At 55.1% G+C, this 25,680-nt stretch overlaps 1 protein-coding gene across 4 annotated transcripts in view; it reads left to right on the plus strand.

The window, feature by feature from the left end:
- Window positions 1–25,680, plus strand: part of COL17A1 (collagen type XVII alpha 1 chain) — a 44,416-nt gene that overhangs the window by 16,500 nt on the left and 2,236 nt on the right. Inside the window, exons 14-52 of one of the 4 annotated variants that reach the window (XM_081247184.1) lie at window positions 262–342; window positions 1,478–1,522; window positions 2,547–2,759; window positions 3,343–3,564; window positions 3,928–3,957; window positions 4,337–4,363; window positions 5,715–5,741; window positions 5,844–5,906; window positions 6,668–6,772; window positions 7,545–7,607; window positions 8,267–8,302; window positions 8,937–8,990; window positions 9,358–9,393; window positions 9,912–9,947; window positions 10,595–10,657; window positions 11,864–11,899; window positions 12,167–12,238; window positions 13,058–13,084; window positions 14,051–14,086; window positions 15,922–15,957; window positions 16,192–16,272; window positions 17,607–17,642; window positions 18,171–18,248; window positions 19,158–19,211; window positions 19,331–19,372; window positions 19,533–19,586; window positions 20,051–20,107; window positions 20,417–20,443; window positions 20,780–20,812; window positions 20,893–20,967; window positions 21,277–21,327; window positions 21,787–21,912; window positions 22,379–22,516; window positions 22,855–22,923; window positions 23,232–23,372; window positions 23,877–23,966; window positions 24,067–24,177; window positions 24,659–24,805; window positions 25,089–25,433. In XM_081247184.1, the coding sequence (XP_081103310.1) occupies window positions 262–342; window positions 1,478–1,522; window positions 2,547–2,759; window positions 3,343–3,564; window positions 3,928–3,957; window positions 4,337–4,363; window positions 5,715–5,741; window positions 5,844–5,906; window positions 6,668–6,772; window positions 7,545–7,607; window positions 8,267–8,302; window positions 8,937–8,990; window positions 9,358–9,393; window positions 9,912–9,947; window positions 10,595–10,657; window positions 11,864–11,899; window positions 12,167–12,238; window positions 13,058–13,084; window positions 14,051–14,086; window positions 15,922–15,957; window positions 16,192–16,272; window positions 17,607–17,642; window positions 18,171–18,248; window positions 19,158–19,211; window positions 19,331–19,372; window positions 19,533–19,586; window positions 20,051–20,107; window positions 20,417–20,443; window positions 20,780–20,812; window positions 20,893–20,967; window positions 21,277–21,327; window positions 21,787–21,912; window positions 22,379–22,516; window positions 22,855–22,923; window positions 23,232–23,372; window positions 23,877–23,966; window positions 24,067–24,177; window positions 24,659–24,805; window positions 25,089–25,433 (3,063 nt within the window). The remainder of the gene's footprint in view (window positions 1–261; window positions 343–1,477; window positions 1,523–2,546; window positions 2,760–3,342; window positions 3,565–3,927; window positions 3,958–4,336; window positions 4,364–5,714; window positions 5,742–5,843; window positions 5,907–6,667; window positions 6,773–7,544; window positions 7,608–8,266; window positions 8,303–8,936; window positions 8,991–9,357; window positions 9,394–9,911; window positions 9,948–10,594; window positions 10,658–11,863; window positions 11,900–12,166; window positions 12,239–13,057; window positions 13,085–14,050; window positions 14,087–15,921; window positions 15,958–16,191; window positions 16,273–17,606; window positions 17,643–18,170; window positions 18,249–19,157; window positions 19,212–19,330; window positions 19,373–19,532; window positions 19,587–20,050; window positions 20,108–20,416; window positions 20,444–20,779; window positions 20,813–20,892; window positions 20,968–21,276; window positions 21,328–21,786; window positions 21,913–22,378; window positions 22,517–22,854; window positions 22,924–23,231; window positions 23,373–23,876; window positions 23,967–24,066; window positions 24,178–24,658; window positions 24,806–25,088; window positions 25,434–25,680) is intronic. The other 3 variants (XM_081247186.1, XM_081247187.1, XM_081247185.1) reach the window with 3 other exon arrangements.

Below are 25,680 nucleotides of genomic sequence, written 5' to 3' on the forward strand. Positions count from 1 at the left end.
AAATTGAAAATGTCTGCCAAATAGGGTGTCCCAGGGTCTGCCTTGAATGCAGACAAGTCAGGGAAATTCCAGCAAAGAGCTCCCAGAGTGTCTTTGGGCAATAATAAGTCTCCTAACCACAGGCCCAGACTAGGGGGATTAACCCCGGGAAAGCAGGCCCTCTTCCTACCAGGCTAACTTCTACCTCCACAAGCAGGAAAGGATGTGGGGTGGCGGGAGTCGGGAGAGAAAATCCGGGATCATCATGGGTTGTGTGCATAGCTTCTTTTTCAGAGGACACCCTAAAAAAGGAAAAGCAAGCTGCATACACCACCGACACCTACCTAATGTCAGAAGCTAATGGTAAGAGCAAATCTGATCGCTATCCACTTTGACTTCGGCCAATCCATCTGTCATTTATTTGTCTCCCAAGACCTCAGTAGTCTGAGTGGTCCTGGACCAGCAGCATCTGTAAGACCTGGGAGCGTGTTAGAAATGCAGAATCCTGGGCCCTAGCCCAGACCTGCTGTGTCGGAGGCTGCATTTTAACAAGCTCCCCTGTTGATTCACGTGTGCTAATTATAGAAGCAAAGCCTTCTCATGGTACATCTAAAGTGGTATTTTTTGCTCACCTTACTTGTCCTCCATAATTTTCAGAGCTAATAGAAAAAGGCTTTTCAAAGCACTTGCTAGCTTTATTTTTTTTCTTCCCAAATACCTGGATTCTGTCTTGCATAACCGCATTTCTTCACTGCTCTGGTTGCTATGAATCCCTCCAAATCACTGATTTTAAGGAGGTCAGTAAAGGAAGAGAAAAGTTAAGTCACAGAACATTTTTTTTTTTAATGAAAATGACATCAGTTATAATCCTCTCAAGGTTGGAAGCCAAGTCTTCTAAGTTAGCAGTTCCTTACATTTTAGGGGTGGAGGTGGGGTTTGGAGCCAAAAGATCCTTTTCAGAATCTGGTGAAAGCTATAAACAGTTTCCCCAGAAAATTCCACACATGCCCACAAACTCAATGGTCAAACAGCATCCAGGACTCATGATCAGCCCTCCTCCAAGCCCATCTTTGCCTTTCTGTTCCCTCCACCCCAGGTAAGGAACCTGTGTGCAGTCTTATAACCAAGAAATCAAGAGTCATTTCTCACAGGCACATTTATTATTTGAATGCCATGGTCATTCCTAAAAAATGTCCTCCAAAAAATGTCTCGGGCTTTAGAGATTGAAGGTCACAAGAAGGTTATGACACTGTGCTTTTTCCCACTGTGACTTGTTTGCCAAGCCATGTCTTCAACAATGTGATTATTGCAAATATGAGATCTGTGAGGACTTAGTTAATGGATGTTCCTGCACCTGCATGTGGCTGTTCCACAAGGTCCCTGGGGGCACATCTACTTCAAGCCCTGTCCCAAGTCCATGCACAGGGTGGACTGGACTGTGGGCTCCTGCAGTTGAAAGGCTCAGTCAAAACACATGTTCTTGGTGTTTGTATTTCAGGAGACGTGAAGACCGTGTCTGCAAAGGGCAAGGCCGCCTCTGCAGGTGAGTAAGACCTGGGTCCTGCAGTGACTGGAGCAGAAAGGGCTGGTTATGGTGAATGGAATAGATAACGGCCCCCTAGCCTGGAGCCAGGGCATGCATGAGCCACCCAACTCTTACAGATCTTCCCCAAAAGCCTTCAATGGGAGCGGGGTGGAGGGCAGGAGAGCGGCTGGCTGGGGGCTGGAGCAGGGCTGCAGAAGGAGCTTAGCTCAGGAGATGTGCTCACGAGCCACGCTGCCCCTGGTGGGTGCCCATTGTCTGCCCTTAGCTGCAGAGTCTGCCAACATGGCAGGAGCAGCACAGCAAGGCTACTGTTGTGTCTTACAAACCACTCCCCTCCCCCCACCCACACGGGGTTCCAAGGTGACACTAAGACCACACACTTCTCCAGTCCTTTACACTTTCCTCACTTGCTCCCATAATCTTGTGAGAGAAGCAGATCAAGGGGTATCAGCCCATTTTAGATACTAAAAACTAAAAACACTTTCACTGAAACTAAAAAATAAATAAAAATAAAAAGCTTCCTGACCACCCCTTAAGAGCTGAGTGTAGTTCTAGGCACTGTGGGGATTACAAAGAAAGAGCCGTGTGAACTGGGACATGAAGATGGGAATTATTCAGCTTTGGGCATAATAAAACGCAGGAGGTTGTAGCAGATCCACATTCATAACCACGAATTTTAAGCCTGGTCGTATCTGCTACATCCTCTGCTAATTACTCTACATGCCTTATCTCATTTCATTCAACATCCCTCTCATGAAGAAAGGTCAGCTTTGAACTCTATTTTATAAAAAATGAAACAGAGAGGTTAAGTGACTTTCTCTGGGTCACACAGCTCAAGGCCAGGATTGTCAGACCTCCACTCTTCGCCAGCCCTGTGTTTTTTTCCAGGAGCCACACAGGAAGCTGAAAGCCCCACTCACATTCACTCAGGCCCACAGGAAGGCACCAAACATTTGAGAATTTGGAGGGAAGAGGGCAAGAGCTGCCTGCATTCCCCTTACCCTTGCCCTCTCTTCCACAGACTTCTACGGCTACAACCGCCACCGTGGGGGCGGCAGTAGCAGCGGCAGGGGCGCTGGCAGCGGGGTCTCCGGTGGAGGCGGCAAGGGCTCGTGGGGGGTAGCGCCAGCCTGGTGCCCCTGCGGCTCCTGCTGCAGCTGGTGGAAGTGGCTGCTAGGCCTGTTTCTCACCTGGCTGCTGCTCCTGGGGCTGCTCTTTGGCCTCATCGCTCTGGGTATGTGGTGATGGCAGCCCCGCTGCCTGTTCTGAAGGGCAAGAATCAGCGAGTGTCCCAAGTGTCAGGGGCCAAGGGTCCCGAGATCATGGGTGCAGACCCCACGTTACTGCAGATGAGAACACTGGGCCTCCAGGAGGCACCTGGCCAAGGTCCCATGGCTGCTCCGTGGCTGAGCTGGGACTCTAAGGCAGCTCCTCAGTCCTGGCCCCAGGCCCCAACCCCATGGCATCCTGCTCTAAGCATCTGGCTGCCCTTAACAATCAGGCCAGGCCTTTCATAGCCTTTTTACTTTCCACGTTCTGTTGGCTCTCACACCAGCTCCCTGGGAGAGAGGGCCCGCTTTGTGACCATCTCAGATGATGGCCAGGCGTCTTCAAGGCTCAGTTCCGAATTTGAGTAGCTCATCCTGCTGGTAGCCACAACAGACTGTCTCCCCCAAAATATGCCAGCAAAATGTCCCCATGGCATGAAGAAGCCGCCACGGACTCCAGAGCCCCCTTTTTTCAGGCTCCCCTGAAAGCTTGGAAGGCACTGGCTCGGGGGCCCCTGTGCTGACACTGCCTCCGTGTGTCCATTTCAGCCGAGGAGGTGAGGAACCTGAAAGCACGTGTGGACGAGCTGGAGAAGGTCAGGAGCAGCGTGTTGCTTTACAACGAGAAGATGGAGCGGAGCAGCCAGGACTCCAAGCAGGGTGTTGCACCGAGGCTGGGGGAAGGTGTCGGGAAATCTGGGCTTGATGGCTACAGTCAAGAAGACCTCTGGCAATTCATGAGGGGCAAGCTGATGGCAGAACAGGAAAACGGTGAGCACATAGCAAGGCAAAGGGCCAGTGGCTCCCGGTCCCGGCTCCTGTATGTGGAGTGGTACCCATTTAGGGCACTCTCAAGCTGCACTCATTCAGCCCTCTTGACAGCCCTGGGAGGGAGGGAGGGAGGGAGGACCCGTGTTGCTATCCTGTTTTACAGCTAGTAAAGCTCAGACCTGGGGAGAATTGCCCATGATCAAGATCACACAACCTGCACACTTTAGAATCAGATTGCTAGTCCTAGCCTCTGTTTCTTCCTACTGTACCATGGTGATCCCCTTCAAATGTGTGTGTGCATGAGTGTATGTGTGTGTGACACAGAAGATGTGCAGCTAACTCAGGCTTTGCTGTCTCTTGTAGGAAATCTCCGAGGAAGCCCTGGCCCTAAAGGTATCACAGTGGATGGAGCCCTTTCCCTGCTCTCATTTCCTGGACTTGGAGCTGGGTTTTCGGGGAGGATCGGAAAACTTCTCTTTTTTTCCAAACTGAAGGATGAGCAGTGGAAAGATCTTACAGAATCTGTTGGGAGGGTTGAGAATTGGCTCTACAGTCAGAATATCTTAGAATGAGAAGGGAACTAAGGCATCATCTAAGAGAGGCCGAGTGAAGTGCCCAAGAGACGCAGACGGGGACCGCGAGGAAGCGACACCACACGCCAGCTCACCTTGAAATGCCATTTACATGCTGTCAGCTGGCCTTAAGATACTAGGAGAGAATGGCCCTTGGGTTCTCACCCCATCTCACAGTTTTCATGTCTTTCTGATTTTAGGTGACATGGGAAGTCAAGGCCCTAAAGGTAAACAAAACCTGGAAAACTTTACCCTAAATATTAGTGAGGTTTGACAGTTTGAAGCAATCAGCAAGTGTCAGAAAATGCACCTCCCACTCCCCTGGCCATCTCCCCTTGTGGTAGGATCGTGAATTGCAGAGCAGCCTGCACACCCTCGGGCTTTTGGGACCCAGGGGCTTCATGACAGAGCAAGGCTACATCTCTGGGGCAGCACTGTCGCTGGCCCCTTCTCAGGGATTCCCACGCCAGGGACCCTGAGGAGGCCTGCAGGACCTGCATCTCCCCCAGCTGCAAAGGGCAGCCTGAGGGCCTGCTACTGCACAACCCCTGGGGAGATTTTGAGAAATACAGATTCCTGGGCCCTGCCAGGAATCAGATGCTCTGGGGACAGACCCCCTCCCCCCAGGTTAATTCTGATGAACCAGGTCAGGAATCACCGATCCAGGTGAGCAGCCTGCTCTCAGGGGTTTTAGCCCAGGGAGCCTGGGAATAAAAGCCACCAGTCAGAAATGGAGCACCTGGGGGGGACATTCAGTAGGAGCAACACCACCTGCCTTCAGGGGAAGTAGGGGCGGCTGGCAGGGAGACAGGACATAGTCACAGGAAAAGGTGCCCCTCAGTGTTGGTTAGCTGGGGGACAGTCACCTGCTAACTTGGGTGGCACAGTATCGCTGTAGGAAACTGATATATGTCCTCAGAAAAGTGGTCTGACAATCACTGGGACAGGCCTAGGGGTGGGAGGAAGATCTTTCCAATCCCAGTGACCACAGAAGTGCCCCTCGATCTAGCTGAGTGGGATTCTCAAGATTCAGGGTATGTGGGAATTGCCGGAAGATTCTGGGCCCTACTCCCAGAGCCTCTGATGAGCAGGTGTGGGTGGGGCCGTGAGCCTGTGGCCTGGATCAACCTGGGTGGTTCTGAGGGCAGGGCTGCACAGACCATTCTGAGAATCACTATTGGGAATGACAGGGTCACCCCTCTCTCCTTCCCAGGAGATCCCGGTGCAGGAATTGGGGTTCCTCCACTTGGTGGCCCTCAACTTCAGGATTCCCTGCCCTGACATGCACACCCTGGGTCACTGCCTCAGCCCCCCTTCCTCAAGGCTCCAGCTTGCAGGTCCCACATCCCTCCTGACTGTAATATAGGATGCCCAGTCAAATGTGAATTACATATAAACACGAAATCACTTGTCACTATAAGTAAAAGTTTATTCAATGTTTTCCTGCAATTCAAACTTAACTGAGAGTCCCATATTTCCACTTGCTAAATTTGGCGATCCTACCTGAATTCCACTGGTGGCTCCTTTAGGTGACTGGCCTGAGTCCTCTGGCTGACTTTTTTCTCTGTGTTCCCACAGGAGATCGAGGGTTCCCTGGGACTCCAGGTGCGTAGCCTCTGATGGTTCTGCTGGGGTTGCAGGCTGCCCGGTCCTTGCTCCTGGGGTTTGGGAGGAAAGCAGGGCTGAGTTATTCTTGTGTGTCCACAGGTATCCCTGGGCCCTTGGGCCACCAAGGTCCAGAGGGACCAAAGGGACAAAAAGGCAGCGTGGGTGAGAACCATTTTTCTGTTCACTTATTCCCTCATTCCCTCATTCATTCATTCATACATTCAGTAAATGTTCGTTAAGTGCCTGCTGTGTGCCAGACCCTGTTTTAGGTGCTGGGGAGATGTGGTGAACAAAACAAAACCCCTACCTACTTTTGGGTGGAGATAAACAACAGACATGATAAATAAGTGAAGTACATAGAGGGAGGAAGTGGCTCGTGAAATGGGAACACAGAGCCCAGTGGAGCCTTGGGAGGGCTGAGGGGTAATTGAAAATAGGACCGGCAGGGAAGCCCTTGCTGAGAAGGTGCCACTTGAGCAAAGATGTGAAGACAGGGAGAGAGCCAGGCCTGAGGAGATCTGGGGGAACCTTCTAGGCAGAGGGAGCAGCTACACACCCTGGGGCAAGCGTGTGCCCGTGAGTCTTGCGGGGAACAGGAGCTTGGGTGGGAACAGGAGGAATGGGGGCGGGTGCTGGAGCCCACTAAGAAGGCAGAGATTTGAGAGGGAGGGACACTGGAGGCCTTGTGAGGGTTCAGCTTTTACTCCCAGTGAGTAGAGAAGCCATTTGCAGGTTGGGGCAGAAATGGGACATGATCCACTTGCATTTTCAAACTCTCTGGCTTCTGCTTTGAGTCTGGGCTACAGGGGAGAGAGAGAGGGTAGGGAGTTGGGTGTGGACGCTCCAGGCAGGTGTCCCGCCAGCGAGGTGCTGCCTGTGGCGTCCTTTGCGGCCCTAACTGAGATGGACATTCCTGTCTTTAGGAGAGCCTGGCATGGAGGGACCCATGGGCCAGAGAGGGCGAGAAGGCCCCATGGGACCTCGCGGTGAACCAGGGCCTCCTGGGTTTGGAGAGAAAGGAGACAGAGGTAAGAGGTGATTCCTTCACCAGGAGGGTTAGCTGCGTCCACACTTCCTTCTTACATCGTTCTCCTTCCCTCTGTCTTTTACTAGCATTAGCTGAGCACCTGCCTTGAGCCAGGGGCTGTGCTGGGCCCTGCAGAGACTGTGGTCTAATGAGGGGGCATGGGCTGGACTGTGAGTTCAAGCCTGGGGCTAAGACCCCTGCAGTCTGAGTCCACAGAACGTGGTCACAGGGAGAAATGATATTCCTGAGAGGGGGTGGGGATGAGTCAGGGCTGAGGTGGAGAGCTCACGGTAGGGCCTGACAGAAGGCAGAGTGGGGTGCCTGCCCTGGAGCCTCTCGTGGCTGGAAGGAGGCGGGGAAAGCTTCAGACACAAGCCCAGCCCTGGAGGGAGCTGGGAAGATGTTGCATTAGATACTTAACCATGAGCCTGCTTTCATCAGGGGAAATGAAGCACAGACACCAGAAGTTCTCTCAAGGCCCAAAGGTTGTGATCAAGAAGCTTTATTTTTAGCTTCACTCTCTCTTAAAAATATTGCTCAACCAGGCAACAAATATTTATTGAGCACCTACTGAATGCCAGACATCATGGAATATAAAGACTCTGGAGGTAGAAACTGAAGGTGTTTTGCTGATTCTTGGCCTCATGGAGGCCCCAGTGGATCAGAGACCACTGGCAGGGTGGGAAGTGTTCCCTCTACCCTGCAAATGACACCACTGGGCTGGGTGGGCCACCAAACTGGGGTACCCTCTCAAAGTGCTTATTTCTCCCCAGGGGATGCTGGTCAACCGGGCATTCAAGGCCCACCTGGTGTCCCAGGTTCTGTGGGTCCCAAAGGTAAGTCAGGTACCCAGACGGTACCCAAGTTTGCCACAACCAGGATGGATCTCAGAGATCCAGGCACTGGGATCCCAGATGGTCCTAACCCACGGTCCCAGGCCTGTGCGGGGTCGACGGGCCCACAGAGGGTACCCCCACAAAGAAGTCCCTGGGCATCAGGATCGGGGCTGTAATTTTGGCTCTGTGGTGGATTTGGGAGTCACATTTCCATCTCTCTTTGATGGCCCTGTTATGTGGCCCCTAAGTGGGGGAATGGATCTGGAAATCAGAAGTCAGACAATTTCCTTGCTGGCTAGGGCCGAGATGCAAATGTTTGAGAGCAATATGTCTGGACAAGCCAGGCAAATGGGGCCTTCTCACAGTGCGACGCCCATCTGGCCCACTCTCCTCCCTGCCCCTGCCCCTACCCCAGCTCAAATGTTTGACCGGGAAGGAGCAAAGGGTCTCTTGATCCCAGCAGCTACAGCTTCCTTCCTAAGGAGGACTTTGCACTGGGATCACTCCTGGACCCACTGGCTCTGGGGTCCTGGTGCGCACACGCAGCCCTCACCTGGGGGTGCGTGCCCCACCCCTCCCACCTGCCACTCACCATGGGATCAGTGTCCCTGGCCTCTACCCGACCCATCTGATCATTGTTGTCATGTTGTCCTCCTCAGGTTCTAGCGGTTTTCCTGGCCCACAGGGTCCCCCAGGTCAGTAGCCTTCTTCTCATAAATAGATGCTATTTCTGGGGCAAAGAGAGGGATGTTAAATGGAGAAACAAACATTTTTCAAGCAAAAGAAGCAATTATAAAGAGAGCCTCTAAGAGACACAAAACTCACATCTGCACGTGTGTCCCCTGCGGCTGAGGCTGGTACCAATGGGTCCCCTGAGATCTGTTCTGACCTGACTTGGGGCACGAGGCCCTCCAGCAGCTTCAGCATCAGGCAGCTCCCAGCCTGCCACGATCTGAGCAAAGCGCCTGCCTCACCTGATCCCCTGTGGGCCAGAGCTTGTCCTGCTATCCTGGGAGTCTTGAGCTGCAGCCCACTCTGTGATGCAGGCCAACGTCTCTGCCAGGGTCCCATGAGGGGTCCTCATCCCCGGGCCTGGTAGTCTCAGGGACAAGGAACCTGGACCAGGACGATGTAGCAGGGACATGGGGAGGAGTCTGTGAACAGCAGCCCTTGACTTTTACCCCAGGGAGTGTGTGTGCCTATGTGTGTGTGTACATTTGTGTGCCAAGTAGGTGTGTGTACGTGTTGTGTGTATGTGTGCCGTGTGCATGTCCATCCCTTCCAAAGCTGGGGACACTCATCCACCCGTGTGGTTTCCTCTGTGTGCAGGCTCTGTAGGTCGCCAAGGGCTCCGAGGTGAAGTGGGACTCCCTGGCATCAAAGGTAAGCTGGAGGAAGGGGTTAGAGGGAGGGGACATCACCTTGTAGATGCCACTCACTTAAGAAGGAGGTCTGGGGGACTTCCCTGGCGGTCCAGTGGTTAAGACTCCATGCTTCCAACACAGGGGACACAGGTCAAACCCTGGTCAGAGAACTAAGATCCCACATGCTGTGTGGTACGGCCAAAAAAAAAGGAGGAGGTCTGGGGGGACAGGGTCTGGTGGACATGCCAACAGCCTGTGCAGGCCGACAGGTGCATGAGGGGAGGGGGCAGTCAGGACTGCGGGGGAGCCTGTCTTCAGACACAGACTCTGCCCCTTGGTCGTCCCTACCAAGGCTCTTTACACTAAGGTGTCCATTTCCTCTTCAGGTGACAAAGGACCTATGGGACCACCAGGACCCAAAGGTATGCTTCTCCTGCTGCTGCCTGGACAACACCACAGCCTGCCGACTCCTGGGAACCCAGATGTGACCCCTGTCCCTGTGTCCAAAAACCCATATGACTTGGCTCCTGGACCCTGGGGCTGGGAGGGATCTGAGATTCTAGGGAAACTCAGGCACAAAGAGGAGGAACAGCACCAGCGTCACAATGCTGTGGTTGGGTGGCCCTCGGGGTGGCATGGATGCAGCACTGAGGCTTCTCCCCTCTAGTCCGGTCCCCCTCTTGCCCACAGCACACACTGGTATGACAGCAGGGCCTGGGTCAGTCTGTGGGGGAGCCCTGACCCGGAAGAGCTCTATCTAGTGTGCCTTTTGGGCTTTGTTAATGCTGAGTTCTTACCAACATTCAGCTGAGAGCAGCTTACAGGTAGAGTGGGAACCGCTCTACAGCCCGGGGTCCCTCTTACTGGGTGAGATTCTTTTCCTTGCTCCTGACTGATGCTTGCTTCCTCCACCACCACCCCCACCCCATTTTTATTTTAGGTGACCAGGGTGAGAAAGGACCCCGAGGCCTCACAGGTCAGTCCCACACAGGAAATCTACTGTGATCCACTAAAGACTTTTTGTAAATCCATTGGGTACCAGAGATGGGGGGAAAAATACAGAAGTAGGAGACAGAATCTCTGTCTAAAACCTTCAGGGGACTTGCAATCTAGAAAAAAGCAGGCCAAGATAAAATAAAGCACTGAATGGAGTATAAGCCAGCATCAACATGTATGGTCCAGAGAGTAAATGTTTGGGGCAGAAAACGGAGTTTATGATTATCTCTGATTCTTTTGAAGAATTGAGTTGGGAAAATTAAGCTCTTCCCTAAGTGGCAGAAAGTTTGCACTACTTGTATCCACTTACCTCCTGCCAACTTGCATGATTAAAAAGGACTTTAACAGTACTAGTGCTTTGGCTACAAGGGGCAGCTTTTTGTTGCCAAGGAAATAAGACTCATACACAGGCCCCTTCAGACCAGGCGTGGCCTCTGGGCCAGTCCGTGCCTGCTGCCGGGGGTGGGAGGCCTGACTTTAGAATCAAAGCTGACGCTGTGTCTCCCGCCTCTGGTTGACACACCAAGCTCCTCTGGGTGGGGAGGTGGCAGGCTTGGGGGTGGCCGAGAGGGTAGAGTGTTCACCACTGTCAAGCTCCTCCAAACACCTAGTCCATTTCCTTTGCAGGCGAGCCCGGCTTGAAAGGTTTACCTGGTGCTGTGGGCGAGCCCGGGCCTAAAGGAGCAATGGGTGAGTGTCTCACAGCAGCAAACACCATGGGTCTGCCCCGCCGCGGTCATCATCATAGCCCTAGAGTTGAGATTCTCCTAGAGCTGCAGCTCCCATTCTCTAATCTACCCACCCCTGGTAGAGGCTCCATTTACAGGCTGTTCCTGGATCTGGCCACCCCTCTTGGGGTTCAGAGAGCTGCTGCTGTCTCTAACAGTTTCTTACAGCTCTGGATGGGCTTGGCAGGACATGGTCCATCTGCCCCAGTTCCTGCCTCTAAGACCCTCAGGCCCTTGGGGAGGACAAACAAGGGCTGAGGTTCTTTGGAACCCGCAGAATTCCAAGCATAGCCCTGATACTCCAGGGTTCAGCCCTCTGGCTGACCCTTACTGAGGGACCTGTCAGCCAGGACAAGGAAGCTGGCTAAAGACCCCCCACAGGGCCAGGCATTTGACACCACATCCCAGAAGGGTCTAAGCCCCACCTATGGAGACGTGGTGCATTCATGATCTCATTCATTAACAAAGTGTTAGGAAGCGCTGATGGTGTGCAGGATGCTGTGCTGGGAGAGTAAGAGGCATTACCTCCCTCAAGGGGAGATCAAGTTTGTGTGAGATGACAAGGGCCGTGAAAGGTACAGGGTGCTATGAGGAAACAGTAGAGAGAGAAGTTTCTTCCAACCGGAAGGATGAAAGAGGTGCCTTTTCAGATGGTTCTAAAAAGTAAAGAAGATTTTAATCACATCAATTTAGAAAATGCCACGCAGAGACATGAGTGAGGAAAGACAAAGAGGTGGGAAAAAGCAGGTGGGAAGAGCTGGTCCCAGAAGGACATCACTTTGGACGGAGGTTAGGATAATGCCTACAGCAGAGGAGACAAGATCTTGGAGAATCTTGACCTCCAGGACCTGGACCAAATGAGGCCAACGTGTATTGAGCATCTGGTGTGTGCGAGTCCTGCGCCATCAATGCGGGAGATGCAGTGGGCGCCGTGGAACAGTTCTCAGCAGGAGAAAAGAGGCATTACTGGTTTAGGAGGAGAGGGCAGGGGGAAAGCTGCACCCTGCAGGTGTGACAACGACAGGGCTTCTTCCACGTCTAATGGCTGCAGGAGGGGATGCATGGGTGCCCCACCTAGGAGACAGCTTGTGAGGCTGTAAGGCAGTGGAGAGAGGGAGTCCCAGAGTAGCTCCCAGAGTCACTGATGAGCTTGCATCTTCTTTCCTAGGACAAGCTGGCCCTGACGGACACCAAGGCCCAAGAGGTTGGTCACTCAGCTGCTGTCCTCACTCCCCCGGCCCGCCACTGCCCCCCTGCCCATGTCCCAGCGCGCAGCCCCCAGCCCCCCGATCACAAGGCCAGAGGGCGTACATCACAGGGAGGTGTGCAAGGTCCCAGTCTCATCTCCCTCCTCCCTACCAACTGCCAGCAAGTTACTCAGTAAAACCCCAAGAGACCATTGGCTCCGATGCGTTGGCTGGTCAGCTTGCCTAAAAGGAAAACGTTTCCATGTTGGTCATGCTTTCTCTAGGGGAACAAGGTCTTCCAGGGATGCCTGGCATCCGGGGCTTACCAGGACCTTCTGGAGACCCAGGAAAGCCAGGTAACAGAGTGGGAAGCGGGAGCTGGCCATGCAGTGTGTGTGTGTGTGTGTGTGTGTATGTATGTACCTTCCTTAATCCATTTTCCTCTAGCAGCTCATTAGGAAAATGCCACAATTGCTGGCTTGAGCCGGGCATAGCAGCTGTGAGTCCTGACACCTGAGTCACCAAGTCTGGCAACTTGGAAAAGAGAGATCAACACTGAAAGCAAGGAGTTCTAGAAAGGGGCAAGGAGTCTCTTAAAAATGGCAGTTTATCACCACCTCAGTGTCTGGGTCCTCTGAGCCCTTCCCCAGTGGACCCCCTTGGGCCATACCTGGACCCTCGCCAATACCCACCAGTCTGGGGAGATAAGCCATTGTTAGGGTCTCCACCAAAGGCCCAGCAGGAGCAAGATCCTCAGGGCTGCAGGAAGAACAAATCAAAACAAGCCAAGAAAGCCGAGAGGACAAGGTGGCAATCCTCAGGGGCCAGTGAGGAACCAGGGGGCCTCTGGGCTCCTTTGGTGGGTGCACAGATGGAGAGCACCCAGGAGGGAGCCTGGGGGCAGCATTAGGGACCAGTGAGTGTATGAAATTTTGGGGTTTGTAGCTCTCAGACACCAAAGGGTCTTGACCCCAAATGGGCTAAGAACCATCCCCTGATGGAGCAGTGAGTCAGAAAACTGCTCTCATCCAGGGCTGCGAGGACCCTGGAGTACGGCTGTCCCAGACATGGGGTTCATCCTCCTGTGCCCACCAATCCCTTCCGCCCGCTCCTGCTGCTGAGGGGTCGGCTCCTCCGCCCTTCAACTCTCCTCTCATGTCTTCTACTCTCCGTAGGTCTCACAGGACCCCAAGGACCTCAGGGTGAGTCATCGGGTCACTGCCACTTCAAATGCCACCGCCAAGCCTCCCAATCCCAGCATTTGGCAGATGCTTCTCCAGTCACCTTAGTGTTTCCTCTCCTTCCCTCACTCCCCCAGCAAAAATGGGTTCAGGTCATTTTAATGTGAGTCTTGAGAAACACCTTAGGAAGGAAAAATATGCACAGAACAATCTAGAAAGCCATTCTAGGAGAGATGAGGTTAGATCACGTGTGAATTCTGCCTGCCTGAGCCTGGTCCCCTTTGGTGCAGGGACCCCCAAGAGGAGGCTCCAGGCCCAGGAGTCCCATTAGCCCTACAGAGGCCCACATCCCCTGTGGCACGGTAGGGAGTGGGCACTCATCTCATGCAGAAGGGCCCAGCCTCCCTGGGACAGCCCCAGTGTCAAAGCCTGTCTGATAGTTGGACAGTGTGCACCCACTTGGATTTGAGAAGCTGTCACCACACCAGCCCCAACTCCTAAAGGAAATTAGGCAAAGATGTAAAATAAAATCAAACAGCATCTCCCCCCCAACAGTTGAGCGCACAGGGATATCTTTCAAATGCTCCCTGGTGGAGTTGTGGACAAAAGCAAGAGGGGGTGTTGCATCAGATACAGGAAGCCCAGCCCCTACTCCCCCAGGCTGCAGGGCCGGTGGGTTACAATGGCCACTTTGCAGGCTGCAGGGGGCTCATTACCCAGAGGGACTGGGATCCCCCAAAGCTCGACCTGTGAGCCTCTGCCTCCAGCCCAGCTGTTGCTCCATTTCCTAGAGAGGGAGAAGGGCTCAGAGCAAGAGGCTCCCTCAAGGGAGCTGGGCTAAGGCAGAAGGTTGACCCAGGTGGGTCTGCAGGTTTCAGTCAGAATTGTGGCCTTGCCAGTGACAGAGCGCTAGGTACTAAAACAGGGGGTCTGGAATTGCTGGCCCTTAATCATCCATCCTGACTGACTTGTTTTCAATCACACCAGGACTTCCTGGTACCCCCGGCCGACCAGGGGCTAAAGGTAAGTGATTTTCCAAATTAGACAGTCACTGGTCATTTTTGCAGGAGGGGAGGCATTGGCAGGAGGGAGGTCCCTCTGTGGCCACAGCCTGGATCAATAGTGGCATCTAGTGGCTTCAGTGGAAGGCTGTGAGGCTGGGGAGCCAGGGATTCTTCTGACCAATTAAGCCCTGAGTCCTCAAGCCCCACCCTTCCCCCACAATCCAGAGCCTCGCTTTGGTGCCCGGCTGTCTCCAAGCCCTCGATGGAGGAGGATCTGCAAGGCTGCTGTCCCCACCCCTGACTCTGTAATGCCCCCCACCGCGGTGCCCCCCACCGCTGACTCTGTCCCCTCACTTAGGCATGGTCCCCCCATGATGTGCCTCTTCCCTGGGACAAGTGTTATGGTCCACACAGGCCTCAGGGTAACGGGGACGCTGCCACCCCCTTTCTGAGAGGGGGCTTTGATGCAGGCAGGGAGGAGCCTCTCAGATGTTACTAAGAGGGCAAAGTCAGAGTTCTCAGAGAGGCATCCTCAGGACTTGGACCCTTACATGTAGGGTGACATTCGCATCCGGTTCTGGGCCATCAGACCCCAACCCTGAGCCAGTCCAGGAAAGGGGCTGCTCAGGGACGGTCCTTCTCCTGTCCCTGTGACCCCACGTTCCTGAACCCTGACGTTCGGTGGAGCTGCCCTCTGTCACTGTCACCTTGGGGGGGACGTGCTTTCCAGAAACTATGGCTAACAACGGGTTGGGCCAAGGAGTTCTTTCAAGTACATCCCAAGCAGACACGTCTCTGGGTCCACAGATCTGCTCATGGATTGATGGCGTCTTTAGTAAGAGATCAGAGGCTTGGGGATTCTCAAGGAGAGACACCCTGCCCTTCTCCAGGGCCTGTGACTCTCTGTCCAGTGTGCACAAGAGGTGGACATTTTACCTGATACTGGATTGTGTTCCAACAAAAATAAAGTCAAGTGCTTTCTCTTGGCCTTGACCTCGAGGGGCTGGCAGATTGCAATCAGAGCCCATCCCTCTACTTCCCCAAAGGGGGAAGTCAATATCACCCCTCAGTGTGTGGATGACTGAATTGCCCACAGGCCTTGGGAAATGACAAAAAAAAGTCCCAGAAGAATCTCCAGTCAAGGGTTTTCCATCCTCTACTTCACTCACCTTGTTCTTCAGAATGTGGATTTCCATCGCGACAGCCTTGGGAAAGTGTGAATCTGACACTCCCTTCTTGGAAGTCCTCTATGCACATTTGCATTTTCAACCCTCTAAGACACAAGGCAGAGAAGAGATCTGTTAACCTTTACATAACTCGGAGTTTCCCAGACCACAGAACCCCCTCTTGACTGTGCAGACCCTACTACTGTCCCAGGGAATTAGCACCTGAGGAGCACTGGGAACCAGGCTCCACCCCGCAGGCTCACTGCCTCTGCTCTTTGACCTCTCAGTGATTTTCCCACCTAAAGCAGTTCCTAGTAAGAGCCTGCAGTGCCCAGTGTGGGAGAAGATGGAGTGTGGGAGGGGGAACGACTCCTGAGTCAGCTCATTCTGGCCTCACCAAAAGGCAAACTCTCCAACACCCACAAATGAAGCCCCTTCGCAGAGTCCCAGCTTCTTCCAAAAGCTAATGTGAGCCAAGAAGATTGATGCTCGAGCCTCCAGGGTCTCCAGTGCAGAGATTGGTGCTTAATGCATCCTGTATGCTTCCCTTCAGTTCATTAAAATGCCTTTAGCCTGAGGGTTAGAAGCCCAGGAGTGGGTCTCAAATGCAATCAGAGGCCTTGAAAATGATTCACTGAGCCACTAATTGATGCTGGGAATAATCACTCTCCTTTTGCTCCCCTCCCAGGTGAACCGGGAGCTCCAGGCAGGATCGTGACTTCAGGTGAGCAGGCCCTGCGCTGTTACTGGGCGTCTGCCCCGGCTCCGCCTCAACACCCTCCAAGTCCGCGGGCCCGGTGCTTTGGGCAAGGTGCAGGGCTGAGCTCTTCCAGTCAGAAGTGAGGAGGGTGGGGGGATTTCAGACGTAATACTGGCCCGACCTGGCCCACAGCCTGGCCTGGGTCCCCTCTGAGCGAGGAGAGTGGGGCTCAGCGTTCAATGTGCCTTCTGTTTTCAGAGGGATCATCGACTCTCACTGTCCCAGGTCCCCCGGGACCTCCTGGAGCCATGGGACCTCCAGGACCTCCAGGTGCCTCAGGTCAGTCTGTTTTCTTGCTTTGCCCCAGATCAGTATCAGGCCTTGGTTGCATTTGACTATAGCGGCATTCGCTCAAATCCTGAAACCCGGGCCGGAACCCGGGGAAGAGTAGGAAGGGGCTGAGAAAGCCTCTCCCGGACAGCCCGGTGAGCCCTGATCACTCCCCAGCAAGTAGCCCAAGCCCTGCATGGCATTGCTTCACTAGGTCCCCGCAGTACCATTGGAGGCTCGAGCAGGTAAATGACACGTCTAAGGTCACACGGATAAGAAATAGCAGAGTCAGGGTTTGGCCCAGGTCCTTCTGCCTCCAGATCCAGTATTTGACTTGTCAGAGTCAGTCCTCAAGTTGTTTCCTCTTGGAAAACAACTTGATAATATGCATCAAGAATAACAAAAGTGCAAATATCCCCCAATCGTCCAACAATAATGAGATGGCTACAAAAATATGGAGACTTAAAGTTGTTAGCAGATAACAGTGTTATTTAAAAGGGCAGGTAGGGCTTCCCTGGTAGCAATGGTTGAGAGTCCACCTGCTGATGCAGGGGACGCGGGTTCATGCCCTGGTCCGGGAGGATCCCACATGCCGCGGAGCAGCTGGGCCCATGAGCCATGGCCGCGGAGCCTGCGCGTCCAGAGCCTGTGCTCCGCAATGGGAGAGGCCACAGCAGTGAGAGGCCCGCGTACTGCAAAAAAAATAAAATAAAAAAATAAAAGGGCAGGTAACACAACATTGTAAATCAGCTATACTCCAATAAAAATTTTTTTTAAAAATAAAAGAGCAGAATACTCGATAATGTGTGCTCTGTAGTTGCAACTATATTTATATAAGATAAAAAATGCTGGAAGGAAATACAACAAAATGCCTGTAAGTTAAAGAATTGTGGGTGATACTTCTTTCTATTTATCCAAAATGCCTGGTTTTTTATATCTATTTTTTAATTATTTAAAATGTTTGTGTGTAAATGAAATACATTATTTAATATGACCAATGCAAGTATGGATCGGCCTTCCCTCCTGATGAACTCCAGTGAGAGTGGGGACACTGGGGGTGTTTAGAAGTCCCTAACCCTCGGAGGACAGTGTCAGAGAGGGCAGTCCTGCCCATCCCAGGGGCCTCAGTGCCTGGCAGAGGAATTCTCACTGGAATGGACTACAGGGCTGGTCTCAAATTGCTTATTGCTTTCAAATAAGCAAGGTGACCTCTTTGGGCCACTGTTCCATGCCTTATGAGGAAAGTAATTATGTACCCAGGCACCTGCCTTTTCTTCAGTTCTTTCTAGAACTCTGCCCCTAGAGGTATGATAAAATCTTTTCTTCCCCAACCCCATTTCCAGGCCCCATTGGCCCAGCTGGTCTCCCAGGACAGCAAGGTATGTCACACCCTGAAAGAACGCATGACTGTAGGCTGTGGAGAGCTTCCTTCCTGGGGTGGCCCTGTGCCCCACCTTTAAGTGAGAGATGTGCATGTTGGGAAGGGAGGTGAGGGGCCACCGGGCTCTTCTCCAAGGCCCCGGCAAGGCCTCTGCAGCCAGAGGAGACACCTCCTCCCACCTCCTTCTATGTTTCTGAGAAGGTAGGGGTCCTCCCAAAAGGGAGATTGAAGCTCTTAGGTCAGGATCAAGCTCAGCTATCTTCACAGGCCTCAGGCCTCTGGTGACCATATCCTGAGAATCGTGTCACTGTCCAGCAACTTATCCAAATACCAAAAAAACGGACTCCAGCTCCTCCTGGGGTGTGTCTCGCTCCCAGCCAACACTCTGGCCCCGCCCACAGTCAGCTCAGCCCCGCCCACAGTCAGCTCTGCTTGGCCCTGCCCCACCCTGAGCACCCGGGCAGCTCCAGAGGGAAAGCACTGACAGCTGCAGGCGGTGTCCCCCAACTCTGTGTCCTCCCCACAGGCCCGCGAGGGGAGCCAGGACTTCCTGGTGAATCGTTCATGAGCAGCAGCAGCTCCATCTCTGAGGTCCTCTCCGCCCGTGAGTGCCTCCGTGTTCTCCGGGACAGGTGACACGGGTGGGAGTGGGAGAGGTGGCCATGCACTGGGGCCTGCGGCAGCTGCACCAGTGAGTCATCATGAGCCCCAGTGTAAGGATGGCCAGTTCCTCTGAAATGCAGTGCTCGCTAAGAAGGAACAGCAGGAGTTTTATCAGCTGTGGAGGATGAGTCACAGGGGATGGCACAGCTGTCAGAGAGGCTCTCCGGATTCCAGGAGGACCAGGGTCACATGGGGCCTCTGAGCCCAGCCCTGTGAGTGTGACTGGAGGAGTCCTGAACCCCCCACACCATGAATAATGACGAGGTTCCCTGGGTTCTCAGCCACAGGCCCGGCCTAGGAGCGCTGACTCCTGGGTCCTCCGCTTCCCAGAGTCCTTTAAAGAACCCAGGCAGAGATGCTGCTGGGCCTCCCACCTGGGCACCTGGACACTTGAACAGCAAAGACAACGCCAGCCCTGGTCTAACAGTCACCATGTGCCAGGTGCTGTGCCTTGTCGTCCCACTGAGTCTGCACAAGGCCCTTGTGATGTAGATCTTGGGTCTCTGGTTTACAGTGGAGGAAGCTGAGGCTGAAAGGTCAAGAACTTGCCCACAAGCTGGCAGTGATGAGGCAGGATTTGAACTCAGGCTGTCTGACTCCGAAGCCATGCTCTTAATCATCACTGCACACCCCCATCAGCCACCAGGGAGCTCGACTCAGCCCCGCCCTGCCTCTGAGCAAAAGGCACCTCTAGCAGAGGGGGTCTTGGAGGGTCCTGTGCCACGACCCATGACCCATGGCCTGGTGTGTGGGTGTGAGCACAGGCACCGAGGATCCTGGTGAGGGGTGAGGCTGGTGGAGAGCAGCCTTATGACAGCTTTTGCTCATTTCTGGTTTCTCCTTTCCACAGAGGGTCTTGATTTGCGAGGTCCCCCAGGCCCACCTGGACCACCTGGGCCACCAGGTGAGCACCTCAGGGATCTTTGGAAGGTGGGGAATCTTAGGGACAGGGGGCTCAAGGCACTTAGTGAGGAAGCCAAGATCCTGGGTTCAGTATTGCCTCTTCCTCACCCTCTTCTACAGGACCATCCATTCCAGGACCCCCAGGACCTCGAGGCCCAGCAGGTGAGAGCTGAGCAGTGGGGTGAGAGATGATGGGACCCAGAGCCCAGGCTTCTTCCGGGCCGGCTCTTAGGAAACAGCTTCTCTGTCACTTCGGCTCCTGGCCAGAGTGTTCCTGGCCCACCTCTTGGCATTAATAGGTCTTGGGTGCTCTCTTATCTAGGGGAAGGCTTGCCAGGCCCACCAGGCCCACCAGGATCTCTCCTGACCAGCTCAGGTAATGCTGGGGAGTCAAGTCGCTCCTGTTCTCTACCTCAGCCCCAGCCCCAGCACATGCCATGGTCATGGGCACGCAGCCTTTCTGACCTACTCACCATGCTTCCTCCTTCTGACTTTCCACCGTGAGTGTGTTTGCATAAACTCCATGCTACCTGCTGCGTGGAGAGAAGGTACTGATGCCAACCCAGCCACCCTGAGAATCCTTGGTTGCCTAGCCTGGGGGAGATCTGCCTTTGGGGAGCTTCTGGGCCAACTGGGGAGACCTAGTTCCTGTCCTCAGGGAGCCCAGCTCTGATAAAGTAGGTAGGACACATGCTCATGAAATGAGATAAATGCTGACAGTATAACATAGAAACATATGGAAATAACTTTAGAACAGACTTTAGCCCAGAACTTGTCCCTAGTGGAAAATTCATCCATCCATCCATCGTCCACACTCAAAACTATTTCTTTCCTCTACAGAGACCTTCTCCGGCCCTCCAGGCCCACCTGGCCCCCCAGGCCCCAAGGGAGAGCAAGGTGAGCACAGTGTCTTAGGGAGCGCAGGAGCCTGTGTGAACCCCTGCTGAGCCAGCTGGTGGCCGGGAGAGTTCGGATGAGGCTGAATGAGCGGGCCTTCACCCTCCTGCCCTATCCCATTAGGAGCTCAGCAGCCTGCAGCAGGGCGTGGGGGGTGGTCGGAAGCTCTCTGCCAAGAATATCCGCCTCTGCCTTGTCCTGATGGGAGGAGAGGCACGAGGGGCCCTGGGGCCCCGAACCCTTCCCCATGGGCCCCTTGCAGTCACAGCATCTGGGTGGGACACGTCTCATGACTGTCTTCTCCTCCAGGTGCCCCAGGCCCCCGAGGACACCAAGGTACAGTAGAACTGGCATCAAACAAACCTGGGGTAGGGGTGGGAGTGGCAAAGGCTGACCTTCCAAGATCCTTGAGCTTCTTGAGTTTGGTCCAGATGAGGGTAGATAAGAGTGTGTCTCTGATGGTTGAGAACTTACATGCGTGTGTGTGTGTGTGTGTCTGTGTCTGTGTCTGTGTGTGTCTGTGCGGCAGCTCTAGATACTACCCGAGGGCCGGTGCTGCCCCAGCCATCATGAATCTTGGGGAGCCCCGGGAGGGAGGTGGTGTCTTGGGCTGGGGCACGGGGAGAGGGAGGCCGGCAGAGCTGACTGTCCCCTCTCTGCTGTGTCCCTCAGGCGAGCGAGGCCTCCCAGGGTTCTCAGCCTCAGGTAAGTGCTGAGCCCCCTGCTGCCGGCTCTGCCGGAGCCTCTTCCCACCTGGCTGACTGCACTGTGTTGTTGGCCTCCAGGCTCCAGTTCTCTCGGACTCAACCTACAAGGACCACCAGGCCCACCCGGCCCTCAGGGACCCAAGGGTGACAGAGGTCAGTGAAGGCGGGGAGGAGTGGGAGCAAGCCTGGCTCCCAGAGCCTGAATAGAGGGCAGCGAGTACTTGCTGATGCTACAGGCTTGGGAGGAAGAAGAGGCTGAAGAGAGGAGAGCCTGGAGGGAGAAAGGGACGGGTGTGGGGAGACAGTCTCTGCCCAGGGAAGCTGTGACACCATTGCAGAAATGAGACTGAGAAACATGGGACAGTTGTTGAGCCACAGCTGACAGTGTGGTTCAACTTGAGGGACGAGGGGAGGCTTCCTGGAGGAGGTGATGCAAACAGAGCTGCTTGTTTTGGATTCCAGGTGATCCCGGAGTCCCAGGGGCTCCCGGCATTCCCAGTGGCCCCTCTCGAGGTAAGAACCAAAGGGGCCCAAAGTTCTCTCCTTCTTCAAGCGAGGCTGATCATGCCAATGAGGATGTTAATTAACTCATTCATTCACTTATCCATGATTCAGTGTTGATGAGATACTTTCTCCACGTGCTGGGATCTCTGAACTGCCTTTAAGGAGGTTACAAGTTAGTGGGGGTGGGAAGGAAGGATGCCTGCACGATAAAGATGACTAGCAACGCCGATGATGAATGATGGCGAGAACAGAGCCTGGGAGCTGGGGGTTCAGGGGCGAGGGAGGCCGTGTGGGCGGTAAGCAGGTGGCCGAAGGAAAGGGAGGGCTCGGCCTGGGACAGCTCCTTGCCACTGTCTTAGTCCTCCTACTGAGAAAGACTCTCCCTCCTCAGACTGTGAAAGCATTGCCTGGGCTCCCTTGTTGGACCCCAGGGTGGAGAGACCAACTCAGAGGCTTTCTCTCCTGCAGGGGGATCGTCATCGAGCACCATGTTCATGCAGGGCCCGCCAGGCCCACCAGGGCCCCCCGGGCCGCCAGGCTCCATCAGCAGCTCCGGCCTGGAGATTCAGCAGTACGTCTCTGACTACATGCAGAGTGAGTGCCCGGCGTCTGAGTGGGCAGTCTGTGAGCTCCCGGACACCCGCCTTCTCACAGCTGCCTCCGTATTGATACATAGACTTGTCCTCACCCCAGCAGAGGCTCGTACACGCACATGCACACGCACACACACTTTCACACTGGTGTGCACTCCCCCGACCTCATCCGTGTGCCATGGAGGTGAGGGTGTGGTTTTCACACATGTGGGCACCAGAGCTTTGTCAAGTGGGTGGCTGACTGGAGTCTTGTTAGTCCACAGCCATGGAGATCCACCTGGCCCAGCACAGAGTCGGCCTCAGTTTCTCCATCTATAGCAAGGGGAGTCTAGGCTCCCTGCTGGCCCTGCCTTGGCCCCTGTGTGGGATGGGTGGGTGTATTTCATCAAGTACTTCAGGTCACCTCTGTGGGGAGGACACGCCCTCTTGGGGACAAGCCTGACTTTGCTTTATTTCTTTGTTGACAGGTGACAGTATCAGGTCTTATCTATCTGGAGTTCAGGGTCCCCCAGGCCCACCTGGTCCCCCCGGGCCTGTCACCACCATCACGGGGGAGACTTTCAACTACTCAGAGCTGGCCAGCCTCGTCGTGAGCTACTTACAGAGTAAGCCTCTCCCCACCCCTGTAATGACACCTTCCTCCCAGGGTCCACCGGTTATTCCTGGAGCCTCGTCTCTTAATTTGCTGTTTGCTTTGCCCTTTTTCTGAATGTGATGTTCATTGCTGAATTCACGGTAATCAGGCCGCCGAATCTAGCTTCAAAAAAGGTTTGTTCAGATTAAGAAATATAGAAATAAGAAATTATAAATAGCCTGCTAACACCCCCATGCATTCATTTCCCCCAAACGGAAACAGCTGGTTGACCGGGTCTTTGTGATTCTGGAGTAGTGAGTGCGTTGCTTCAGTACCAGCTAAGCGGGTAACCGGTTTCCTTCCCCACAGCTTCGGGGTACAGCATCAGCACGTCCTCCACCTCCATCTCTTCACAAGACATCCTGGCTGCGCTCCAGCGTGAGTCGGCTGCGGTGGGCTAGAGGGTGGGGTGCCTTCCCTCTCTCCTGGCCGCACTTGTCAGGCACACTTGGCGGTCCCTTGGGACAAGGAGCCGCTCCCTCCTCGCTCCCAGCAGCCAGCTGGAAAGGGGGCATCAGCTCTCCCCTCTAAGGCCAGGCAACCGGGCAGGAGCCCCTTCAGCTACCGGAAGCTTGTTGATGTCCCCCTGGGGGTCTGAGAACCCCCAGCTCACACGTCACCCGGGCCAGTCTGCGGGGAGGTTAGGCTGGACGTGTGGTCCATACTGATGCCTCCTGTCCTTTCAGGGGATGACGTGCGTCAGTATCTACAGCAGTACCTGATGGGCCCTCGGGGTCCCCCAGGGCCACCAGGAGCCAGTGGAGGTTGGTCCCTCCAGTCTTTGGACTACGCAGAGCTGAGCAGCCGCGTCCTCAGCTACATGTCCAGTGAGTGTCCGCCTCCGTGGCAGGGCGGGCAGCAGGGCGGGACATCCCGGAAATGGCCCCCTGGCTCTCTCCTGCCAGGCTGCACCCAACCCAGAGGGGGGGGGGGCACTTCAGAGCTGTTCAAACCTGTGGCTCCAGAGCAGGTCACAGAGCTTGGCGAGGGAAGCCAGAATGAGTGTCCCGAGCACCGTCCTGCACACGACTCACATGCACACTTCTCTATACACATATGCACACTCCCACACACCCAGCAGGAGGAGGGCTGTGGGCACTTCTGACCTGCACTCTTCCCCAGCCCTGGGGCCTCTCCTCCGTGGTGCCATTACCCAGGGTCTTGCATCCACGTTACTCTCTGCCGGTCTCTTCCCGCTGTCCCTCTCGCCCCTATCCCAGCCTCCACTTCTGTTCAGGTTGCTTCTGTCTGGCTTCCTCTCTGACACGGTGTTTCTATCTGCCCTTCCCTCTCTGATCTGCATCCATCGCAACTTGGGATTTGTTCCTCAGGCTCCGGAGTCAGCATTGGGCTTCCTGGCCCCCCAGGGCCCCCAGGCTTGCCGGGAACATCCTACGAGGAGCTCCTGTCCTTGCTCCAAGGTAGGGCCGAGCAGGGCCCTCTGATCAAGTGCTTCGGGGTGGAGGGCAGAGCTCCTTGGCCCAGGCTTTGACCGATCCTTGCTCTTCCTTGGTGTCTCAGGGTCTGAATTCAGAGGCATTGTTGGGCCCCCAGGTCCCCCTGGGCCACCAGGGCTCCCAGGCAGCGTGTGGTCCAGCATCAGCATAGAGGACCTCTCATCCTACCTGCAGAGTAAGGAGTGAGGCAGGCGAGGGCTGCAGCCTGACCTCCAGGGCTCCCGCGGGTCAGAGCCAGGGCAGCCATGGAGGGCTCAGCCCAGGCACCAGTGCTCCTAGAGCGGGTACAGGGCCGGGCTCTGGGGCCCTGGAGGGGGACACACTTGACGTTGAGGTGCTTTCAGCCCTGGCAGGGGGAGAAGTGGGGGGACACCATGCATCCAAGTCACGAGAGAACTCGGGCCAGTGGGTGACCAGGTGCCTAGCCAGGAGCCCCAACTCCCAGCAGCAGAAGAGCTGAGGGGAAGGGGTATGATCTGGGTTGAGTGAGGCCGGGACTGGGGGTGGAGGGCAGCGGGGAGCCGTCACTCCAGGGAGGACAGGACACGCGTGTGGAGGCCTCCCTCACCGCCTCCTTCCAGACGGGCCCAGGCTGGGAATTCCGCGGTCCTGGCAGGGGATCCCTGATCTTTCTCTTTCTCTTGCTCCCTGTTCAGCTGCTGGCTTGTCATCCATCCCAGGCCCTCCTGGTCCCCCTGGCCCCCCAGGCCCTCGAGGGCCCCCGGGTGTCTCAGGAGCTCTGGTGACATACGCAGCTGAAAACAGCGACAACTTCCGGAGTGAGCTGATCAGCTACCTCACAAGTGGGTGTCCCTGATGTCACTCTCCCTCCTCCATCCCCTCCCAGACCACGCTCCTCCCTGTGAGAGGGGCAGCCAGCCGGGGCTTGAAGGGAACTGGAGGCCAAACACATAAGCCGCCCTTGTCGGCCGAGGAAGCCTGGATTCCTCCCAGCCCACATGCTCCCGCTCGGTGCGAGTTCACATCCTGCTCAGGGGTGCTGAGGCCCTGGGAGAGACACCCCCAAGTCCCACTTCTTTCTCTCCCCCAGACCTGGCTCCCACTAACGCCGCTTCTTCCCCACAGGTCCTGACGTGCGCAGCTTCATCGTCGGCCCGCCGGGTCCTCCCGGGCCCCAGGGTCCCCCCGGGGACAGCCGCCTGGTGTCCACGGACAGTTCCTACAGCCGGGGCGGCAGCTCCTCTTCTCTCGGTCGGGCCTCTTCCTACAGCTCCTCCACGGGCATAGGAGGAGCCAGCGGAGGCTCCCTGGGCGAAGGGGGAGCCTTTGGCCTGGACACGGGCCTGGGCCGAGGCTATGGGGCAGCGGCAGAAGGCGGCACGTATGGCGGTGACGGCGGTTTCGGGGCCAGCTTTGCTGGAGGTCTGGATTACAACGAGCTGGCCGTTCGGGTGTCTGAAAGCTTGCAGCGTAAGTGGGGACACACAGGCTTCAGCGCTGCGGGGTTACAGGATCACGTGAGCATCTCCACATCCAGGAGGACAGCAGTTCTGGAATCAGACGGGCAGGGACTGAAGACAAGCTTAGTTCAAGGGGCCCAGTCGGGACTGGAACCTATGCTGCAGGGAACAGAGATGCTGGAGTCTTTGTCCTTTGTTTTACCAGAAGAGTCTATATGACTATGAAGGTTTTCTGGTGGGGCTGAGGGAAGGTTGTT

This window comes from Mesoplodon bidens (genome assembly GCF_964165515.1).
Source record: "Mesoplodon bidens genome assembly, chromosome: 1".
Lineage (NCBI taxonomy): Eukaryota > Metazoa > Chordata > Mammalia > Artiodactyla > Ziphiidae > Mesoplodon > Mesoplodon bidens.